The sequence below is a fragment of the Aplidium turbinatum genome, chromosome 3 (genome assembly GCF_918807975.1).
Source record: "Aplidium turbinatum chromosome 3, kaAplTurb1.1, whole genome shotgun sequence".
In the NCBI taxonomy this organism is placed as follows: domain Eukaryota; kingdom Metazoa; phylum Chordata; class Ascidiacea; order Aplousobranchia; family Polyclinidae; genus Aplidium; species Aplidium turbinatum.
Genome location: NC_137474.1, coordinates 38,497,754 through 38,520,154, shown reverse-complemented (window position 1 = coordinate 38,520,154; position 22,401 = coordinate 38,497,754). Strand labels below are relative to the sequence as shown.

Here is a 22,401-nt window from a genome sequence, read left to right as displayed (position 1 = left end):
AGTATGATAATTTAGTTTCAGGCAAAATTTAGGTAGGAGTGCGCAGAATTAATAATTTGTCTAAAGGGGTCCGTGACAACAAAAAGGTTGGAAACCACTGCTCTACAGCCTGTTTCACCCTAAAGGGGGGATCATTAGAAAGTGTTTTTTTTTTGTTTTTTTTAAATCAGAAAGTTCTTTTTCAAATAAAATCTAATCTTCTGATCTTCTCTTCTATTTAAATAAAGATGTTTTGATGATCTCCCTTTTAGGGTGAAACAGGCTGTAGTGGTTGTAGAAAGTAATAACTATATTTAGTGTCATAGCTTATTTATATTGTGTTGTTTGTTTATATTTATTATTATGGCTTCATGTAACGAAAGTTTTTGGCTGAAGCAAAACGAAAACTTTCACAAAAAAATTTAATTTGAAACGAAACGAAATATTTTGGATGAGCAGTTTGTTAGTTATAGTATTGACTTTAAATCATCAATCAAAGCTACCATAACGTGCGCTATATTGAAGTCACTACTGATTACTGAAAGTAAATTTAGATTTCCAACCCAATATTCAACAATCAACGGCCAACTGTTCAGAAAATTTAACAAAAGACTAATTCTAGTTTGACGATAGACCAATTCTACATCTAATATAGAAATTAAAAGTTGAACCATAGGCATACGAAGCCGAGCAACGTGATCAAGTTTAACATCTTCAAGTTTATTACATTTACATAAACATAAAACTACGCAACAAATTAAGTATCGAACGTTTTCGACATCACAAGATGTCCTCTTCAGGAATAATATACATACAAATTAACTACATCTGAAAAAAATACAATGGTTAACTAAATCTATAAACAGGAAAATACAAAAACTGCACAGTACTTCTGACTAGCTCAAACTCAACGATAGGTTCCACGAGAATCAAAGGTAACTGCATCAAAAGGTGTTGAACAGATCACATGATATGGTAGAAAGGCAAGGTGCGAAAGTTGCAGTGCAGTTTACTTGTCTTTGATGTCTTTGAAAGTTTGACGTCTTTGAAAGTTGCAATACAATTCTACTTGTCTTTGATGAAATCAATCTGTAAAAATCATAGATGAACATAAATATTGAAAAAGTCAATTTTTGTGGTGGAAGCATATAATTAATTACATTTAAAAGTAATCATAATTTGAAAATTTTAGAACGATATAATTGTAATAAAATTGAAAATTTTAATGCTGTAATTGTAATTGCAATGTAATTGAATTGATAAATGTGTAATTGTTTGAACTCTGCACTGGAGCATCCATGTTTCTTTTTTTTTCTGGAAATTTCACAAAAACTTGCTCGTCAAAGTACAAATGGAGAGTAGACACGCATTTATCGTGCCGCAGACCGCAGCTTTACAAAAAATGTTTATGCACAAATTACAAAACAAACAAAATTCTTGAGGCAGCATAGCCGGCATAAACAACCAAATGGTTAAACCAGTAGAAAAATTCCACTAACTGTAGAGTTGTATAAGCCTGTTCTAGAATATGCTTTACACATATCATGGGAGTATATTGTTTTTCCAGTACATAAAAAATAGCAGATTATTATTATTAATGAAAAAATTTGATTTAATTATAAAATAAATATGAGCTTTATTAATGAAATTTTATTCTAACTGTTTTCAGATTTTTGGCCAGCAGTGCATTTTTTGTTTGTTTAAAATGAAAATTCCAATAATTTGTGTGATTATGAACTGTGCCCTTTTGTCTACTTTTCAAGTTAGTGAAGGTAACATTAACCTCTGTAGATAACAAATTGTTTGACTCGTTCACCTTTTAACAAGTGATCTATTTTGGTAACTGTGCTTGTATCATTTATTCACGATGAATACAATATTACCTTACGTAACCTACGAGAATAGAGAATAATATATTTAGATCTTTTTTTATTCAGTTATTTTTGTAATTTGACAAACAAAAGGAGCTTTGACATTATTATTATGTATAGGCCTACATATAGCAAGGTATGTTTTACAGTTACTTTTATTCGAAGTTTAAAAAACATACATTGGCACTTTGTAATGCTTTAGGAACAAACTTAATGTAGGTGATAATGGCAGCTTACTACTCGCGAAAGTTATTAATTATTATTCTTCAGGCGATATCTTTATTGTAACAACACTTCCGTATCAATATCAACTTTTATCAACATCTGTTATTATATAAACATTACATCAATAACAAGAGCAAAATGGTTGGAACATTTTGTCAATCTAATCAGAAAGTAAAAGCCCAGTTGAATTTAATCTCTTACAACTGAGTTTAATAGCATGAGTTTACTAAATTTTGGGCTCTTTATTTTTTATTACATCAATATCTCTTAATTGCATTAAAACAAATATGTTTTAGGGATAGTTCAAGTAAGCTCATTCTCTCTTCTACGTGGATGGTATACTCCTGGAAATGGTTTCCAATACAAATTAACAAGAAAACCTCTAAATTATGCTAATGCACAGGCAGAATGCCAGGGCTGGGGAGGCAGTTTGGCTCAACATGGTATTCGCGACAGATTTTACTATCCGTGAGTATGATGGAGTTGGCCAAATACAGAATGGAGCAAAACAAATTTGTAACATCCTTGATGATATTGAAGAGATTAAATGGCATGTTTTGTTTAATGTGAGACAATTTTCTATGTAAAATACACAACCACGTGTCACTAAGATAAGATAAGAAAAATAAAGAAAATGAGAAAGACAACAGTGTGGCATTAGAATACCAACATGCGGCTATTTTAGTCGCTAAACTATTGATTTTGCTTTTAGTTCTTTCTTTATAACCATTAAATAATCAAAATAGACGTCGTCTTTCTACAAAGTAATCACTTTTACAGAAAACTAGCTGGCAAATTTTTGCTGCCAGTTTGGATTGGTCTGGAAGACAGAAGACACGACGGACGATTTCATTGGACCGATGAGGTATTGAGATGCAAATGCAAGCTTATAAGTTTAAACTTAAATTTTTGCACGATATAAACATAAATTCTAATTACAAAAAGGCAATAAAAATCTTAAAATAATTATCTTTTTCTAGCCAATTTTTTCTTTAATCAACATTACTCTACTACAGTGTAAGTTTAAAGTCAGTTTACTTTTAGCTTTTAAGATGCATATGTGTTCAAATCCAATACGACTTGTACGGTATTTGCTCCAATATTAGTCCATTGTAAAACCATAAAAATAAAATTATGCTTGCAGAGGCCAATAACTCATGGATGGAATAATGCTTGGGCTTTTCTTCAACCTAACTATCGAGCTGACGAAGACTGCGTCATCATGACCAGTCAGCCTTGTGAATATTTCAAAAAAGGCCTTCATGACGTGCAATGCAATCGGGAATATGTTGGCTTGTGCGAGCGAAGCATAGGTAACTTTAAAGATTAGACCTGTTCGTTGAACAGGTATCCGTTTTGTTTCAATCCTCCTCGCGTAGGTTTAAACTGACAGCGAAAAAGGAAGAATTCCAAGCATCCTGATTCCGATAGGAGTCCATATTTTGGGTTAATCTGATAATAAAGAACCTAGTTAATTATTATTTGACTATTCTACCAAAAAACTAGACTCCTGTCAGCATTCGTATGCTAGGAATCTTTTTAATGTGCTGTCAGTTTAAACTATACTGATATAGGAGGATGATATGGATTAAGGCATAATGTCGCCTTTTGGCGGATGTGTAGGCTGCTATCCTTTATAATATCCTGAAAGGTGATAAACCGCTTTTATTTCAACGTTTCGATTATATCGTATACGTTGGGCAAAGCGTCGGGATAAAATTGGATTATCTAAGTCTTTTATATATCTCGTAAAACATAATACCTTATAAATTACTCATGTTAAATGGTTTACTTTGAACACTGCATGCATGATCAAACTTTAAAAGAAAAATCAGTCTTTTGATCACACAAAGTAGTTGTTATGTTGTTTTTCAGGTAATCCACCTCAATATAAATCGACTATAATTGACGATACAGAGTACGCACTTATTACTGCGGAAACAAGGTACCGCTTTGCCAAAAAGCAGTGCCAATCCTGGGGAGGACAACTGGCTGAGAATCCTGTCACAAACCCAAATATAGCAGAGTAAGAAAAAGTTGTTATGTTGTGGCTTGTACATTTAGTACAAACCTTAACAGCACAAGTTTTCTCACCAGGGTCAGAACATCAATGTATAGGTTTTCTGAAGTTACACCCCTGATGTGAGACAGCTTGATGCAAATTTTACTAGGCTACTTGAAATACCAAACAATGCAAGAAAATAAAAAGTACATGGACGGAATGAACTTGAGCAGAGTAAGAGAATAAGTTTTTCTCTGTCTTTATTTTGTTCCCCATTCGGCTGCAAGGGCCAGGGATGAGAATGGTTGACTGACAACCGAAAGAACTTGAGTTCGAAACCTATAGTGAACATGGGTAATATACACTTACTGGAATATTTGCAGGTGATGAAATTGGGTTTTCCGTTTTCGTAGTCTACTGAATTATTTTCTCTTTGTTTAAACTAAATTTTAAACCACTGAGCATTGTCGTATCTGCTGAAACCTTTAAACATGATTCAGGTATTTGCTTGCATTGAGCGTAAGGTGTAAAGTTGAGTGAAAGTGGCCAACCTTTTCAAAAGAAAACCTTTTATTTTTAGAGTAGATTTTACATACGGTAAGGAAATAAAAAGAGTTTAATGAAAACAATATTCTGAAACCCTTGGAGACTGAGACATTTGAAGAATGATTATTTTTTAAATACATTTCTATACGTTGCAGGCAAAGCAACCAGTTTGGACTTTTAGCTTGTCTATCTTGTAAGATACGAAAGTAAAAATATATGTTTTTGTAATGTCCATCAGAACAAATTCTTGTAATTTGTCAAGTAACCCAGAAAATTATATTTTTTAGCAAAACTTTGCACTTTAATACAAACAAAACGGATAAGGAGGCTATTTCGGCTACAAAAGATTGTTTTCTTGAAGCCGTCACTGCGAACTCGCGGTCGCAGACTAAACTCTACTTCAACTTCGACAAGCAATCATGAGCCTTTTAACAGATCGACGTATTATTCGTTGTGTTTCATGATTTGCTATTAAAGCGATTTTTAAAACAATCATTTATATTTGCTACGGCTTTAAATATTTGACGTAGTCTAACACATTCGCATGAACAAGTGTTGTTCGAAATTTGTTGCTTGAGGTATTGTATAAGCAGCATACTTCTTTGTTTTCTTTGTTTAAACAACACAAATATTAATCTAAGTTACCATACGCATGAAATTATGGTTATCAACGATTTTATCTCAAATTCTTATCTGATTACGCAGCAACAGGTTGAAGCCCACCAGGCATATTGTGGTCATAGAGTTTACCAGGACGTTTGAGTAGAATTTTGGAATGTATTTTTTGCGTATATTTTGATTTAGCTTACGTTTGTACTTGGCGAAGTATTTTTTTTAACGTAAAAGTACCTTAATCCATGAAAGAGTAGTTTTACAGCTCTGACACATGTTACAACCGCAAGCTAAATTTTAAGTAAAATGTATTACAATAGTTAACCGGATTATGATGTGATTATAAATTTTATTATTGAGATTCTTTGTCTTCTCAGACAAAATAAATTATAATGTAAACGTTGGTCTTATTAAATTACTTGAAGAAGTTAAACTTGACCTTGGTCAAGCTTGCTCAACATACTGTTTAATTAATCAAACACAAAAAAAATCACAAGAGTATGTGTTTTCTATACAAAGAACACGACAGCCTTATTCTAATGCTTAACCATACAACTTTCATACTCGGCCAAAATTTTCAAATCTGTTACTTTGACTAGAAACGCGAAAACCTTTAACCTTTAATCCCATGGCATCGCGCGAGAATGTACACAGTGTACAGCGGTACCAGGCTACAACTTCATGGCTCTAGAGCTCACAGTTCTCATGAATTAGACTTGCTACGGCCTACGACTCGTGTATGTTACAGTGTGTTGTATGCTAACAAAGTAACAGTCAACAATTTTTTTAAATGTAGGGTGGAGAAAGTTTTTCCTGTACTTTAAACTTAACTAGCCATTTCTTCTTTGAAATACCTTCGTGTCAAGCTGTCACTCAACAAACCAAACTGCTGTTTGTTATATGGGTGACCATCACAAGTTGCTTGCAGTCTAACAACCTACATCTTTGTTGTCAACGTTTCGTGTACTTTAGGTAGGCCTAATCAATCATGATCAAAATAACCGATCTTTGAAATCTGGATGACTATCTCAACTAGCCAGCAATTCAGCACATCTTTGTTTTGAAAATAACATGTGGGCTTACTCTAGTCATGTGATCAAATTGTTAGAACTTAAGATTTACCGTGCAGTGGTTGTGAAAATGACATAGCTGAAGAAAAGGGTTTCATGTTTCCTTTTATTGTGCAAATTTTTATCAAATAATAAAAAAAAAACTTTTCACGAGAAATTAGACTGCTCGATTACAGTAGATGAAACTGAAATCACTGTATTAAAATATACAAGTTAACTTGACTGAAATGTGAATACTTCAAAGCTTCATATGTAAGATTACTATACTGTGCCATAAATATGTCGTTATGTGGAAGACTGTCAGTCAAAGCTAACAATAAACTTTTTAACTTAATTATTTGCACAAATTTTTAACAAACTCTCATTTACAAATTACCTACATTACAGTTAAAAAAAAAATTCAGAAACGTATATCATTAAATTAATGATTAAAATAAACAATGCTGCAAGTGTTATAATATTTAAAGTTCATAAATCGAAGCCAATTGTTACGCAACAACCTTTACATCCAACAATTGCAAAAAATTTTGACTCAAACAGTAAGAAAAACAAAAGTGTTGCCAACCTAGTAAACGATATGTTAAAACTATGCTAGAAAGTTACCTAGCACCAAAACTAGTATTCAGTGAAAAATTAAATTAAGATGGTGATATCTGACATCCATGTTACATTGCATTTTAAATGGTTAAAGCATTTTTTTCTGTCTGGTCAACCTGCTGTGTTGAACTAAATGATGATAATATCTCCGTTGCTATTCCAGGATGCTAGTTGACACATTATATAACGACACCATCTTGCGCACTATAAATTCATGGGTGGGGATTACCGACGTCAAAAGCGAAGGAATTTTGGCGATGGAATCTGAGGTAAAAGTATTTATTAAATTTTCTTTTTTAGACATTTTTTTGTTATATAAGTTAGGATCGAAAAGTGCTTTTGCAAAGTAATTAGTTCAAAATTATATAACCACTAACGACTACTTTAGCTATCACCAGTTTTCGGTTGTTGACATTCTTTTAGATACGCTTCTCAACTCTTCTTCTCTTCGTGAAGTTGTTTATCAAGATTTCTTGGTCCATGTTTTTGTTTACATGAATAGTTACGTGGATATATAAAATACAATTCTAAACGATATGCCTACACTGAAAGTAACAGAAAACAATAAGTAGTAATGATTTGTAGGCACTTTAAGGTACACTGCTGTCCGAAGGACATAACGCAATCATGCGTGACGTATATGACATCACTGGCGTTTTACTCACAATTTTCGTTATAAACTCAATTGATTGCAGTCATTAAGGTCTTTCTTGCACTCAGCTCTGTTGCAGAAGAAAAAATAATATTAGTAGAGGGTGGAAATCGAACCCACATAAGCGAGATGAATATTCATTTGTCCTTTAACCCATTAGGTCACGCTGGTTGTGGCGATAGATTCGCTTAAATTTCTTTGTAATAAAATCTTTCGAAAAGAACGATCAGAATATCACGTGCTGAGTCACATGACTGAAATCAGCTAATTCGCATATACACAATTGCGTTATTGTTTTCGAAGAGTGGAATACGTTAAAGTGCTTACAGTAATAATTGAAATGTTGTCGTGCAGAAAGAACTTTCGTACGCGGACGTAAACTGGATGTCTGAGAGAAACTCACAAGAGGAAAATTGTGGAACTTTTAACCCTCATGTTCAAGGAAAGATTCTTTTGGAGCCTTGTGAAATTATGAGAACAATTTTGTGCGAAAAACCAATGCCACAGAAAGGTCTGCTTTTTTATATTGTTTTTTTTTTCTTTAAAAAATAAAAATAAAACAAAAATAATGTGTAGGCTACTGTACATAATACTGTAGATTTATAGCAAAGAAAATCCTACTTTAATTCTGATTGCTGGTTTTGCGCATGTTAACGAGAAATTTCTTTTATAAAAATTGTGATTAAACGAAGAGTAGCTTACATATGACAGGCCATTGCAGTAAAATTTAAGCAATTAAATTTCAAGCAAACGTCTTTCTACATAACATCTTGATAATCAAGATCTCCATTTGCAGGCCAAGAAAAACCTTCAAACTGCTTGGAGAATTTGGGTGACTGCGATCTTGGAAGGTATCAGAGTTGACTGATTTTCAAATCTGGAATTCGATTGATATTTAAAGACATCACATTTGAAACTCCGTAAATAAAACAAAGGATTTCTTTCTGACAACCAACACTGTAATGAGAACTCATTCGAACAGCGAGCAATATATCCTCTGAATACCTATAAGTAGACCTAATCGTTACAGTTACTGATTGTTGATGTAACTTTTTTTATTACTTAATTTTTATAATTAGCAGCTATCAAACCATAAATGGACATTGTCACAACATGTTGAACGCTGACAGAGGAAGAGAAAAAAGGCCTTTTAAACGAATGCTTCCTACTGTTTACGAAGATGGTGTAGGTACGAATTGTATGAAATGAAATTATCTCTTACGAAATTTTTGGGGTTTTAAACTTGATTGTTTATCGATAATAAACATTCTGATGCTATATGTGTATGGTTGTCATATCAAAGTGTAAGTGTAAAAGAAGAAACCTCTTCTCAGTAAATTACATCTGTATTTTAGATTCACCAAGAGGGGGATTTCCGTCACGTCTTCCGTCACCAAGAAAAATAATTCGAGAACTGAACGATAGCGTTGAAGCACCCTCATTATTTGCCAGCCACCATATGCCATTGTGGGGCCAATTACTTGCCCATGATCTCACTAAGCTAGGAGAGTTAAAAGGTTGGTATTGAAGTCACAACTCTATAAAGAATATATCCCAACTCAGTTAAATTTTATACAAAACGATGTGCGTCGATGTGTCTAAATAGGGGCTGAAAGTTACTATTAAACAATCATATGGGGAATTGGTTACCCATGGGTCATCATAAACAGTTATTGTATATTTTTCTTTTCAGTTGCTTCCAAGTGTAAAATTAAATTTTATTTTTGAATATCTGTGTTTATACACTCGATCTGCAATCAAAAGCATGCTTTTGGCCCGAATTATACTTTGTCTAAAAAAGTATGAGGCACTACTCTATTATTTGGGGTGGCTAATGTTTAGATTTTTAATTCGTACTACAGTGCATTCGGAGAGATATGCTGTAAATATGTTTTCAGTGGCCAAGCATAACTGAAAAATAAAATATCACCATTTCAATTCCAACGGTAAACATTACTCAAACATTATTTCATTTAAGACGAAAACGGAGCTCTTCTTCTTCCGTGCCCATGTGGAGATCCTAATCCTCATTGTTTCAACATTCCTATTCCCGATGGAGATCCCGTGAGGGAACAATTGGGATGCTACTCGTTTATTAGAGCGGAAAAAGTCCTTGACGTAAATTGTAAGGGTATAGGCCTAGTTTTACAGAGTTCCTAAAGCTGATAGTTATAAATTTGGTTTACTTTTTGTTTTATGCTTTTCGTATACTAAGTTCTAGAATTAAGCGCTCCCAAAGCTTTTCTGAAGCACAGAACAAGGTTCAAAAAATGATTAATAACTTTTTCTCCATACACATATCATTATAAGCTAATTTATAGCCTAAGGTATATTTCATTTTTCTGTAAATGAAAATTGTTCAAGTTCGTGATTTGTCTAAACTACAGCAATTTGATTTCCTCAGGTGCAAGTGATATTCGAGCGCAGGAAAATCGTGTGACATCTTATCTAGATGCTAGCAACGTGTATGGGAGTAATCAATTATTTTTTTCAAGCTTGAGAGCAGGTAGGTGCAGTCCTATTCAACTGACTTCGGTCACAATTTGGTGTGGGTGGTACGTCTTTACATACAGTAGGTTAGTACAATATCATAAATCCTGATGATACCATAATAAATGTCGCAATATTGTTTCTGAAATATGCGGTTTCTACTTCTTTAATAGTGAGATCTTGCCTACCAGTAACATAAAAATTCTTTAGTAATTGTTTAAAGACTTTGCAGTTACTCTCTTTTATAACACGCCGAAACACGATTTATAGAGAACGGATTGTTGATGAATGGACACCATCGGACGAGCAGTCATTATAACCACCTTCCCCTTGGCACACAAGTTAGGTCTGAAATGCAAACCCAGTTTGAATGTGAAGCAATTCATTTTGACTTTACTGATTTACCTTGTATGGCTGGAGGTAAGTATTTCACAGACGTTCGTATGCGAGTTTATAGTTTGCCTATAATGATTTTCAGAAGATGCTTTTTTTCTTCTGAGTTTAAAGCAAAGTTCCAGAAGATGTATTTCATTGATAAACTCTCCACGGCTCTAAGTTTTATTTAAAAAAAATCAAAATAAACTTGAATTAAAATTTATGTTAATTAAAAAATTTCTATTCAAATAAAGTCAAATGTCACATTAAAAAATAATGTTTACATTCAAATTTTCAGGCGATATCAGGGTAAACGAGCACGCTGCCTTAGCTTCCGGCCATACGACTTGGATGCGAAAACACAATCAAATTGCTGAAACTCTGAAAACGTTAAATCCTCACTGGAATGGTGACAGAATTTTTTACGTAAGCTAATCTGTTTCAACCACATTTGTTACAACATTAATCATCACATTTGCAGTTATGATTTTTGCCTAAATTTTAAGCTAAAGATGGAAATGTATTTTAAGCTAGTGCACCCTGGTTAAATTAAAAAATGGAGTTTCCATCTTCATCATGCCTGTATTTTTATACCACATAAAATACGTCGTATTTCCCGTTAAGATAAAATTGTGATACTGTGACATAAGCATTGATATTGACTTATACTCTACAGCTAAAAAGCTAGTTGCTTTTATCTTTTACATAAAGAAAAAAATATTTTCTTTTCAATTAAGCCTAAACAATGGAAAAAATGGTTTTCTTTTGGCAGTTTAAAAATATTTTGCAACAAAGATATTGATTTAAACTTTTATAATATTTAGATGACAAGGAGCATTATTGCGGCTATTCATCAGCAAATTTCATACAACGAATTTTTCCCTATTCTTCTTGGAGAAGCAAATATGAAGAGGTTTGGGTTGAAGCTTACAAAGAGAGTAAGTTTTATTTGTATTTTCAATGTAAAATACTAAAACTAAACAGAAACATTAAAAAAGAAGCAAAAGGAAACAGTCATTTGTGAGTATGCTATTCATCTGATTACTGAGAAAGTACCTTTGACAGGTTATCCTGACAATGTCGCATAAACAAACAAAAAGGTAGTACAGCCAATTTTGTGTTTGTGTCTGTGTTTTGTTTATGACGTTTCTATTTTAAGTTTTATCATCACAAATATATGCTGATATGAGCTCATACGTTTGTTTTTCAAACATCTTTTTGTATTAGGGTTACTATTATGGGTTCGACTCCAGCTATGATTCCACGATAGACATCTCATTTGCAACAGCAGCGCTTCGATTGGGCCACACATTAATCAATGGAATTTTATCAAGACCCCGAGCTGATTACTCTGAAGATCCCAATGTCTCCCCCATCGATCTTGCTTCGCAGTAAGTTATAAATAAGCGTAACGTGAAAAAAGTCACTGATCCATAGGCTAGATCTTATCAAGATCTTTTGACTAACTTTGAGCTGTTAAAGTCAGCACTTGTTTTATTAACATACTGCCATAAAAGGTAGAAACCAGCATTAGCTTATGTAACTTTTTCAAAATCAGCATCTTTCTCTCTTCTTTATAAAAGCCAACTTTCTCAGTTTTGTCTTGTTGAGCAGCTGCTGTTTTCGAAGAAAAAAGCAAGAAAGGTTGAATGTGATTAGCACAATGCAACCTACCTGTAGGCTACGTGTAGATAATCGACTGTAGCTTTATAAAAAAGCGAAACTGTAGAATAAATAGTATGCGATTATTACAAGCTGATGCATTGTAAAAACGTTGGTTTGAAATGCGCTTATTGCTTTGTAAAGGTTTTTTGATCCTGTTCCTTTGTATGACAAAGCAGGCATGGGTTCAGTGCTAAGAGGAATGGTATCTGACCATGCTATGAAGTATGACCCGCAGTTTACTAATGCTTTGACAAACCATTTGTTCGCGAAAGCAGGTAAAGACTATTTAAGTTTCCGTAATTCCGATAACATGCTCAACTGATAAAACTTGTTTGCCTTCTTGATGACATTTCAAGTCTTTTTGTTCAGAAGATTATTAAGAGTTGTTGCTCTTCTGAAACTGTTTACTGTATTCAAAACTGTTGGAACTGTGAAAATTTCCAGCACTTGTTTCATCCCAAATGTAGGCTACTTACGAAGGCATAAGCTTACACTGACCTTGGAAAAATTCATTCATGTTTAAATATCAAGTTTGGTTTGAAAAACTATGTTTCAACTGTTGCTGATAAAGGACTATGCTTAAGATTAAGTTTGCAAAACTTGTACAAATTGTGTCTTTTAACTTTTAGGGGAGTTTGGCAGAGATTTGCCTTCCATAAATATTCAACGAGCAAGAGATCATGGAATTCCATCGTACATGGAACACAGACGATTTTGTGGCCTGTCTACAACGACTAACTGCAGACAAATGGAAGACATTCCATTGGCAGTTCGTAAGAAACTTTGCAGGATATACAAGTAAGTACTGACAAATACAACACATTAAAGTGAACAGTTGGCTGAGTGGTCTTCCTTTGATGAGAAGTTGGCTGAGTCATAGTTGGCTGAGTCATGAAAAGTTGGCTGAGTCATATCACTGTACATATAATCTATAGAAAAGGTCTGAAACTTAAATTGCTCTGAGGGCCAAATGAACACTTGTAAATTAACCCGAGGGCTGCAATACAAAATAACACAGTTAAAACGCAATAAAAAAAAGTAATAAGAACACACCTAGAACGGTAGATTGCAAGAAAAAGTAGTAAGAAGAGAGAGATAAAAAAAACACGGAACGAACGCAAAAAACGTAAACGAAACAAAAAAGAATGCAAACGAAACGACGGATTTGGAGAGTAGGCTAATAGTCTTGCAATCAACTTTCAAAAAGCGCGGGAAAAACTAAACCCTTGAAAAACTGATTTTAGCAAATACCAAGGTTACTGTTGTGATGATGACACAATAAGTGATTAGGCAATGTAATTGTGATGTAATAATGCAATTTTCTTGCACACAATAAAATGGCACGTAATAGTCTAGTGCAGTGGTTCCCAACCTGGGGTTCGCGGACCCCTTGGGGTCCGTGAGAAAACATTTGGGGGTCCGTGATTACCTTGATGAATTTTGGAAAAAAACGAAAAGCGATCTTTTTACTTTCATTTCTCTTTTTAAATGCAAATGTGTCAAACTCAAGCCCTCGAGAATAAACTGTACCGGTATGCATTAAAATAAATCTGCTGCTCCTCGCGTGGTTGTTACCCATTGCTTCTTGCACAGGTAGCCTACGCCTTAGCAGCAAAAACTTTACCAGCAAGTCTCAAAGAAATTCTGACAAATTGCGTGAAAGTCGTTAATTTCATCAAAAGCAGAGCTGTAAACCACCGTACTTTTAAAGCGCTCTGTCAAGAAGTAGGGTCAGATTACGAAGTACTTTTGTATCATTCTGAGCCTCTCTGAGGTACGTTGGTTATCTAGAGGAGAAGTTTTAAAACTACTGCAGCAGCTAAAAAATGAGATATCAACTCTTTCGAAAGCAAAAGGAAGTTCCCTCTCAAAATTGTTTGAGGGAAAAAGTTTTCTATACGGCATGGCCTTCTAGCCGATATTTTCGGTCATATTAACAACGTTAAGCTCGGCATTCAAGGACCAGGTGTGACATAAATAATTGATGCAGCTGAAAAACTGACAGCGTTTTTAGTCAAGTTGCCGGTTTGGAAACGCAGATTGGAAGCAGGTAATTACGCTAACTTTCCAATGTTAGAAGATCTTATCTTGATGGATGAAACGCAAAGAGAATGTACTCTTTTGATCTCTATGAGAGAAAAATTTTGCGCACACTTGGAAACCCTTCAAATCTCATTTCAACGTTATTTTAATTAAGAACACCTGCCGAACGAAGTTGAAACATGCATTTGAAATCCTTTTCTTTTTGACTTGAACAACATTAGCGATGACGATCTCAGTAAAGATGACCTAATTGATTTGAGATCAAAAGAGTAATTACGCATTGAATTTCATTCAAAAACTGTGGAAGAATTTTGGTGCTCACAACTGCTAACCTACCCATTCTTGGCAAAGCAAGCGATTATTGTTTTGTTACCATTCATAACCACTTACCTTTGCGAGGCAGGATTCTCAGCTCTTTTTACAATAAAAACTAAACATCGAAATCGCCTGGACGTTGAAGATGACATGCGTGTTGCATTGTCAAAAACTCAACCACAGTTCAGTCGTTTAGTTCAGGAAAGGCAACAACAGCCCTTTTATTAAATTTGCTTACGTTGAAAAAGTTTCGGCATGGTAGCCTACTTTGGGTCACCTTAATGTTCAAATACTGCTGACATTTCTTGAACAATTCATTCATTTTCTTATTTGAGCAACTGTTTAACCTGATATTTGCCGCAGGAGTCATAGCGGCAATGCAATATGACACAGCACAGAAGTTGAGTAGCATAATTATTACAATAGTTTAGCCAATAGTATGTTAATTGAGTTTCAGGAAAAATTTAGGTAGGGGTCCGCAGAATTAATAATTTGTCTAAAGGGGTTCGTGACAACAAAAAGGTTGGGAACCACTGGTCTAGTGCTAAAAATTCGTGTAAACTTTAATGGGCATGTTTAGATTTTTTTGAGCAATTTTAGATTGGATTTTATCTTTCTAAATCCATAAAAAAAAAATATACTGTAATTGTAAACAATAAATACTATTAATACTACAAAAAGTGCGCAATGCCAAGCAAAAAGCCAAGCAGAGCGAATTAAATCAAATATAGTTACTACTATCTAAATTCTGAAGTCTAAACCCTTGACAGTCTGTTTCACCTTAAAAGGAGGATCATCAGAAGGTCCTTATTAAAATATTCTATTTGAATAAAGACATGCTGATAATCCTCCTTTAGGGTGAAACAGGTTGATAGGGTTTAGAGAGTAATAACTATATTTGATCTACATCAAATGTAGTTATTACTATCTGAATCCTTAACAGCCTGTTTCACCTTTAACGGATCATCAGAAGGGTCTTATTCAAATAAAATAATATATTCGATGTACTGTATTTGTTAATCATTTTAAAGTTTAAAACAGCATCGCGGGCACGTGTTTGAGACCCTTGATCTGTAGCTTACCAACCGCAGCTGTGTTTTTATCTTCGGATACTTTGATATGAATTGCGAATCTTGATCAAGGCCATGTACTTAAAGTTGATAAAAATGTTAGAGGGAGTATATGCGTCTAAATAATAGAGCAAGTTAAAAATACTAGAAAAAATCTAAGAAACAAGTTTTCTAACCGTAGTGTCATTAAAACATTCAGCTCAACGGAAGATATCGACATATTTGTTGGCGGGATAGCTGAAGTACCGAGAGATCGACACCAAGGGGTCCCAGGACCAACATTCGCTTGCCTGATTGCATATCAGGCCAGGGATCTCAAAAAAGGAGACTCGTTTTGGTTCGAAAATGGTGGTACTGCAGCTAAGTTTACATTCAGTAAGTAAATTCAAGCAGAATACCTTCGCATGTATTCTGACGTTGCTTTGCAGTACATAGTCTATTACGTGTAACTTTAATGCGAATACTTTTTTCTTCTTTACAACAAATACTGTTTTGGGTGAAACTGATGCAATTTGGTGATTTTCTGAGTATGTTTATTTTATGACTTTGTTTTCAGGTCAGTTGGAAGCTATCAAAAAAGTTACCTTGGCCAGTGTAATTTGCGACGTGGGAGAGAATATATCAAGCATTCAACCAAGAGCTATGCTTCAGCACACCATGGAAGGAAATGGAAGAGTTCCATGTTCAAGAATAGAGAGTCTCAATCTTCTTCCGTTTCAAGAGATAGGATCAGGATTTATTGAAACTGAACCCGAGTTGAGAAATGCTGAAGAAGGTTTGTTAAAAGTTTGGTACAATAATGCTAATTGCAAAGATTGTCTGATTTAGTTTTACACACAAAAAAAAACATTTAGGAAAAACAATTGTTGCCGTACTTTCTTTGAAAATTCTTGGTTGGGTATGTTGTCTAATTGCTTTCCGTGCTTTGAAATACCGCATAGTTTCGTTGTCATAAATTAAGTTATAATTGGCTAATTATAATATTACAAATGCAATAAAACTCTTCTACTTCGTTTCACTTTGTGATTAAAATCAAGCAATTTTTAATCCAACGATAATTCATCATTCAAACGTTTCATAGCAGCTAAAACGTGAACAGGAAGGATGCATTAGTAAAATGTGTTAATAGCGTAAACACAGTTGCTTTCAAAGGTAAGATGCGGGTATTCGCTTTTGATAAATCAATCTGTTGGTCGCAATTAGGACAAAAAGACTTTCCTTATTCACAGAGTTTTTTAAAATTGATATTTTGCGTGACAAACACAAAAAATATGTTTTTCAAATGTGTTAGTGATGCATTTATATTATATAATTTGTTTGTTGTACAGTCTAATGATCATGCGCCACATTTGGTCGATTATAGTAAAGGTTAGGCAATGCAATTTCAAACAATTTTGGTGTAGTGTTTCACATGATATCTTATTAGGCCTATATTTTTTCTGCTTAACCAAAACGAACAATCTCCTTTTTGTAGATTTCGAATGGACCGCTTGGTTTCCTTATTCAATATCAAGTAAAAAGAAAATACCACTGAAACCAGCCCCTATATTGTTGCGTCACTTGCAAGTGTACAGGCCAGATGAAATATGCACAGATATCATTGGAACAGAAACAAGAACTGTGAATGGATATTATCAGATACGCTATAAATGCTATCCTGGATCTATAAAGGCAACAGACTTTCCTCCTGTCGATTCAGAAGAAGGTTTGTTGAAGACACGCAGTTTACGAATCATGCAACGTGGTTTGAACAACAAAACAAGTTGCCATTAGATTTTCTATACAATTTCTGAATAGATTTGATAAAGATACTTGTAGTGTTACAAATGAATGTTTTGTAGCCAAAACAACTTTCATGTTAGTCAGGAAAAAATATAACTTATTGCAGAAATGAACACGTTTAGATAACTAATTTATTTTCAGTGTCATTTTTTAAAAAAAGGAAGCGTTTTTTTTTGTGCGACGCATTTATCAAATAAGATTTTTCATACTCACACCCAACTACGTGCTATGAATGACTTGACATGAACAAATTTTCTGATATATTATGTAGCTAAAATTTTTTGTTGGTTGAAAAGCTCATCACTATCAGCTTTGGTACAGAGATAATTACTGAATACCGTTCTCACTATCGATTTAGCTAAAGTTAACTGTGAACTGTATTTATTATTTAGTGTATTGGACAAAATGGTCAAATCAAGCCACACCTGTTGCACCATATCATAACGAAGACGAAAGTATTGATGGAAGCAGTGCTTGTCTTTACCCTGTGGCTATTCAAGCACAGACTATAACTGGAGTAAATCCTTCACATGTTTTTTTTTTTATTAATGTCAAATATATTTCCAACACTCTGCACATTTCTTTGCATTCAAGGAATCGTCGTTGAGTAAAAGAGTTTTTCGGTCGAACTGTAGCCTACACTACTTTTGTGAAATGATATAGGGCATGGTGTTTATTATGAGGATTTGAAAACGTATTGATGTAAAAATGTCATTGCACTGTTAAATGGATCATCATCGTTCTTCCACTATTCATTTTGCTTCTCCGATGCTTGACAAGTCAGCCCACTGTTGCTCATCATCTATCCAAGTTCGTCTCTTTCACCTACACCTCTTTCCTTCTATGCCTTCAACAACCATTGAATGGATAGATGTTATATAATAAGTTCTTTCAAGCTATAAACCTAACATTCATTCACTAGTGTAGTGAAGGCCATCTTGTGAAAAATTATACTTAAAAACTGCACTGACCACCAGTACTGTAGGCCTACTTTACCAAATTAAATATTATTTTGCTTTGAACTATGCTTTGAAGAAGCGAATGACGTAGATCATTAGTTTCTTCTAACCTGTCAACATTTAACATTCTTGTACTTTTTGCGTAGATACCCGCCAGGGAGACAGGAGACATATTTGAAGTATTCAGTCCTTGGCAGGGATTACTGTGCAAAGGAATTCACCAACCTTCTCGTCGTTGTAATAACTACAGAATTCGATTTCTATGTTTAAAAGGTACTTAAATCTATCATCACCCTTAAATATTAAAAGAAAGTTAATTAGTTTTTTTTAAACTTATTATATGAAACATTTTTTATATGGGTATAATATAAATAGCCTACAGGCTATAAACGACTGAACGGATGAAGAAGAAGACAGGCTATAAAACGGTCTTTTTAACAGTACTTGGCAATATTTTTTGTGCTTACCTATCATGGATATTTTCATAGATGCCATTATCTAAAAGTTATAGCCTAATAAAAGTTGTAAAATAATAAACTTTTCAAAAAATTACCTTATAAACTTTCGATTTTACCCCATCCGAGGTAATTTACTCCGATTTTTCGGTTACTGCATTATTGTAAACTGCGCTGTTAGATATGTTGTGCAAATCATTGGTAATTTTCAGTAAACTTCATTTTTAGAACTATACAGCGCTATTATTATTACGTTTATTGTTACGTTAATTTACGCGTGAAATTGTTTTTATTGTTTTCAGATTAATGGATGCAGCATGACTGTGAAAGAAACCTTTATCACATACATAAGATTCACCTGTATTTATTAATGGCAAGGAACTTAAATGAAGAAAATCTACAAACATTTACTTATTTTCACTATTTTTGAGCGGATTTTATTGTTGCACTATTCATTTTTATTGTAAAAAATCATGTAGTTAGCACAATCCTAGCTCGGGAGCTAAACTGGACCTTAGTTAAAATTTACATAAAAAATTGGATTGTAGGCGAATGAGTTGCTGGTGAACTTGAGGATGAAATATCATCAATGTTTTTATAAATAATTTGAAAAAAGGTTGTAATTATTTTTTTTAGTTTTGCAAATGAAAAGAAATTAGACATCATAAGAATTTAGGAAGATTGAATGTGAGCGGCCCATTTTACACTTATGCAAATATGAAAACCAGTTGGACTGCCTATGTTACTTCTCAACGGCTCATAGGCCTACAAAATATACCTAGTAAACCTATCTACTTATAGATAGAATCTTACCCTATAGAACGTTCAATTTAGACCCAGATAAAGCCCATTTAACACCCAGTTTGGCCCCTGCCTGCTCCCATACGGTATACTCTACTGTTAGGTAGTCTGTTCTGTGTAAAACTGTTTTTATTCATAAAATTATGTTAATAACTAAAAACAATTGTTTTTCTTTGATAAGTAGCCAACTTTATATAGTCAGAATATTTAGAACAATGAATTTCAATTATGTGTTTGACACCGTGAATCTGTTGAGTTTGCTGTAAGTTCAATAGAGAGTAGACAATGACATTGTTGATAATGCTGCAATAAAGATGTACGGCAACGCAATGCCACAAAGATTGCCATGATTTAAAATATGAAAACAAAAAATAAACGTTTTACCTTTCATCCATTTGTCTTCATCACTCTCAGTGTATAACAAAAGTTGTTAGGCCTATATATGTGGAAAGAATTTTGCATAACAAAAGCATTTTTTTATACGAGTGTGCCCCATGTAAAAATCGCAATCCTTCGAAGTATAGGCCAACGCCAAATCAATTAACCCTTTAAGGGACAATGGTACATATGTGTACCATAAAAGTTTTGGGCTTCCGCAACTAAAATAAACATTTTTTTGTTAATTTTACGTTTTTATGGTATTCTGCTACATTGATTGTTCAATATAAAATTATAATTTCGAAACTCTGGATTATTTTTCACACATTTCAAAGGTCGGTTTTTGAGCAGTTAGCGTAGTACCACGGTGACGTCTGTTCACGGTATGTTTGTGGAAACAACAAGCAGCAGTTTGCTCTATTTCATTCAGAAACATAAAGGATATTTGTTGTATTGTAATATATAAACGTTTTTACCATTGTTGAAAGTATTTTAGTATTGAAAAAAATCATATAAATTTTATGGTACATATATGTACCATTGTCCCTTAGGGGAAATATCAGATAACTTTTCAGATCTTATTGAGGTGCCTGTAGGCAGTGTGTTTTCGTGTTGTTGCTGATTAGTAGCTCTTTAATATCATCAAATGTTAATAGCCTATGTACAATTGTACATATATGCAAACATTGCACCACAAAAACACTCCAAAACAGAACAAGCCATATATGTATTGAGTGTAATGTCCACCTGTGCTATGTAAATGGTAGAAATTGCTTCTCATTGTGCCATGAGTGTGGCTAACTGTACTGAACTGTCACCATTTTACTTGGAAGATGTTTCTGTATGAATGTGGGAATTTCTGATTTCCATCATCATGTTATTTTGCATAGAAACAACACTTTTATAATAGAAGTGGTGAATATGGGGCTGAGTTGACCCCCTATATGTGTTGAGTGCAATGTCCACCTGTGCTTTGTAAATGGTAGAAGTTGCTCCTCATTGTACCATGAATGTGGCTAACTTTACTGAACTGTCACCATTACACTTGGAAGTTGGTTCTGTATGATTGTGGTAATTTCTGATTTCCATCATCAAGTTATATTACGTGGAAACAACATTTTCATAAAAAAAAGGGTGAATATGGGGCTGGGTTGACCCCCTAAATACCTAACATTGAATAGTCGTGTGGGTAAAATCTTTAAAATCACAAGACTGTAAAGCGAAAGTGCTTATGAAAAACAATAGGGCTCCTCATATGAAGCAACTATAATCAAAAGAGTTATCAATAAAATTTCCCCTAAGGGACAATGGTACACATATGTACCATACCGTTTTATAATAAACAAACAAACAAATTAAAAAAAAAATCCTAAATTCAATTTAAGTTGCCATTTTAAACTACAAAACATATTTATTTGGAAAAAAACTTTCTTAGAAATATTATATCCCTTAAAGGGTTAAAACATATACGCCAAATATCGCGATCAAATAAGTCAAAATATGTTTTACCTCTCAGCATGTGCGCTTTTGCAATGCATCAGGTGAATGGATAAATTGCATGCAATAGCAACCAGAAACTACAAATTGTTAGGTTTAGACACCATAGCCAAATCAGTGGCTGTGCAATTTGCAATTAAATATCAAGAGAAGATTGTCAATCCAATTATAAAAAATGGCAACAATAAAATAATAGATAGAGATAATTAGAGTTTATAGAGATAGAGATAAAGATACTTTACAGGTAGATGCAAGACCGGTTGCTGATGATCAAAATAGCCTTTACTGTCAAACAGCAGAGTTGACAGGGGAGTCTAGCGTTTGGACCCGAGTTGAATTTAAGGGCCCACAACCTTTCCAAGAGGCCCGGGATTTTTAAGAAACCACCGCGTATTCTTTGGATACAGTGCGTTTTTCTTATAAGTGTCTTGGTTTGAGTGTCTAGGGCCAAATAGATCACATTGATACCGGGCCCAGATTATTCTCTCAACGGCCCTGTTGTTGAATGCATACTGACATATAGCTTGTCTACTGTAGAGCCTGACCGTATATTCTACATGTAACAAGTGATTCGATTGATAATATTGTTCGTCAAACAAATTAAGCCAAGCAAGATTGTGCATTAGTCTTTCCTAGAATCATTCATTCCATTGTATCATTCCTAATCAAAGTTATCGCTGATCGGTTTGCCTGTAGGCGCGAAACAACTCTTTCAAAAGATTCTACTGAACGTTTATAGCGCTTCAATTTGAAACCGGTAAACGGAAGCTTCCAACAGACAGATTTGAGACAACACCAGTGGTCCAAGCCTTTACAAGTATGGTAAACTACAGTAAGCTAGATGGATTAAGCTCTAAGAATTCTCAGTCCGAGGTCAAAGATTCTCATAGAAATGCAAGATATGTGTAATAAACAAAACATCGAATTGACATTCCTATTGAAGACCACATATAAAAAAGCACATAGTATCGACACGCGTGGACATCAGACTATCTAGTTTCAATAAGCTAAGGTGTT

General features: G+C 34.0%; 1 protein-coding gene across 2 annotated transcripts; it reads left to right on the top strand.

Annotated features, from left to right (window-relative positions):
* Window positions 1–1,670: 1,670 nt before the first annotated feature.
* On the top strand, window positions 1,671–20,948 carry LOC145766466 (immunomodulatory peroxidase-like). Of its 2 annotated transcripts, none has more exons than XM_082578184.1 (24): window positions 1,671–1,751; window positions 2,372–2,543; window positions 2,856–2,940; window positions 3,220–3,388; window positions 3,951–4,101; window positions 7,066–7,171; window positions 7,909–8,065; window positions 8,351–8,405; window positions 8,637–8,743; window positions 8,910–9,071; window positions 9,533–9,679; window positions 9,959–10,060; window positions 10,315–10,464; window positions 10,718–10,845; window positions 11,244–11,357; window positions 11,647–11,810; window positions 12,226–12,359; window positions 12,714–12,882; window positions 15,712–15,887; window positions 16,069–16,287; window positions 16,987–17,217; window positions 17,687–17,811; window positions 18,400–18,526; window positions 19,011–20,948. In XM_082578184.1, the coding sequence occupies exons 1-24, from the start codon at window positions 1,685–1,687 to the stop codon at window positions 19,013–19,015; spliced, it is 3,222 nt and encodes a 1,073-aa protein (XP_082434310.1). In that variant the 5' UTR covers window positions 1,671–1,684; the 3' UTR covers window positions 19,016–20,948. The 2 variants fall into 2 exon arrangements, with proteins under 2 accessions (XP_082434310.1, XP_082434309.1); XM_082578183.1 differs by having other exon boundaries at window positions 8,634–8,743.
* Window positions 20,949–22,401: the final 1,453 nt, after the last annotated feature.

Coding starts and splice junctions, on each gene's coding strand:
- LOC145766466 (XM_082578183.1), top strand. CDS start 1,685: ATGAAAATTCCAATAATTTGTGTGATTATGAACTGTGCCCTTTTGTCT. Junction 1,752..2,371: donor TACTTTTCAAGTTAGTGAAG/GTAACATTAACC, acceptor AATATGTTTTAG/GGATAGTTCAAGTAAGCTCA. Junction 8,744..8,909: donor TGTTTACGAAGATGGTGTAG/GTACGAATTGTA, acceptor TCTGTATTTTAG/ATTCACCAAGAGGGGGATTT.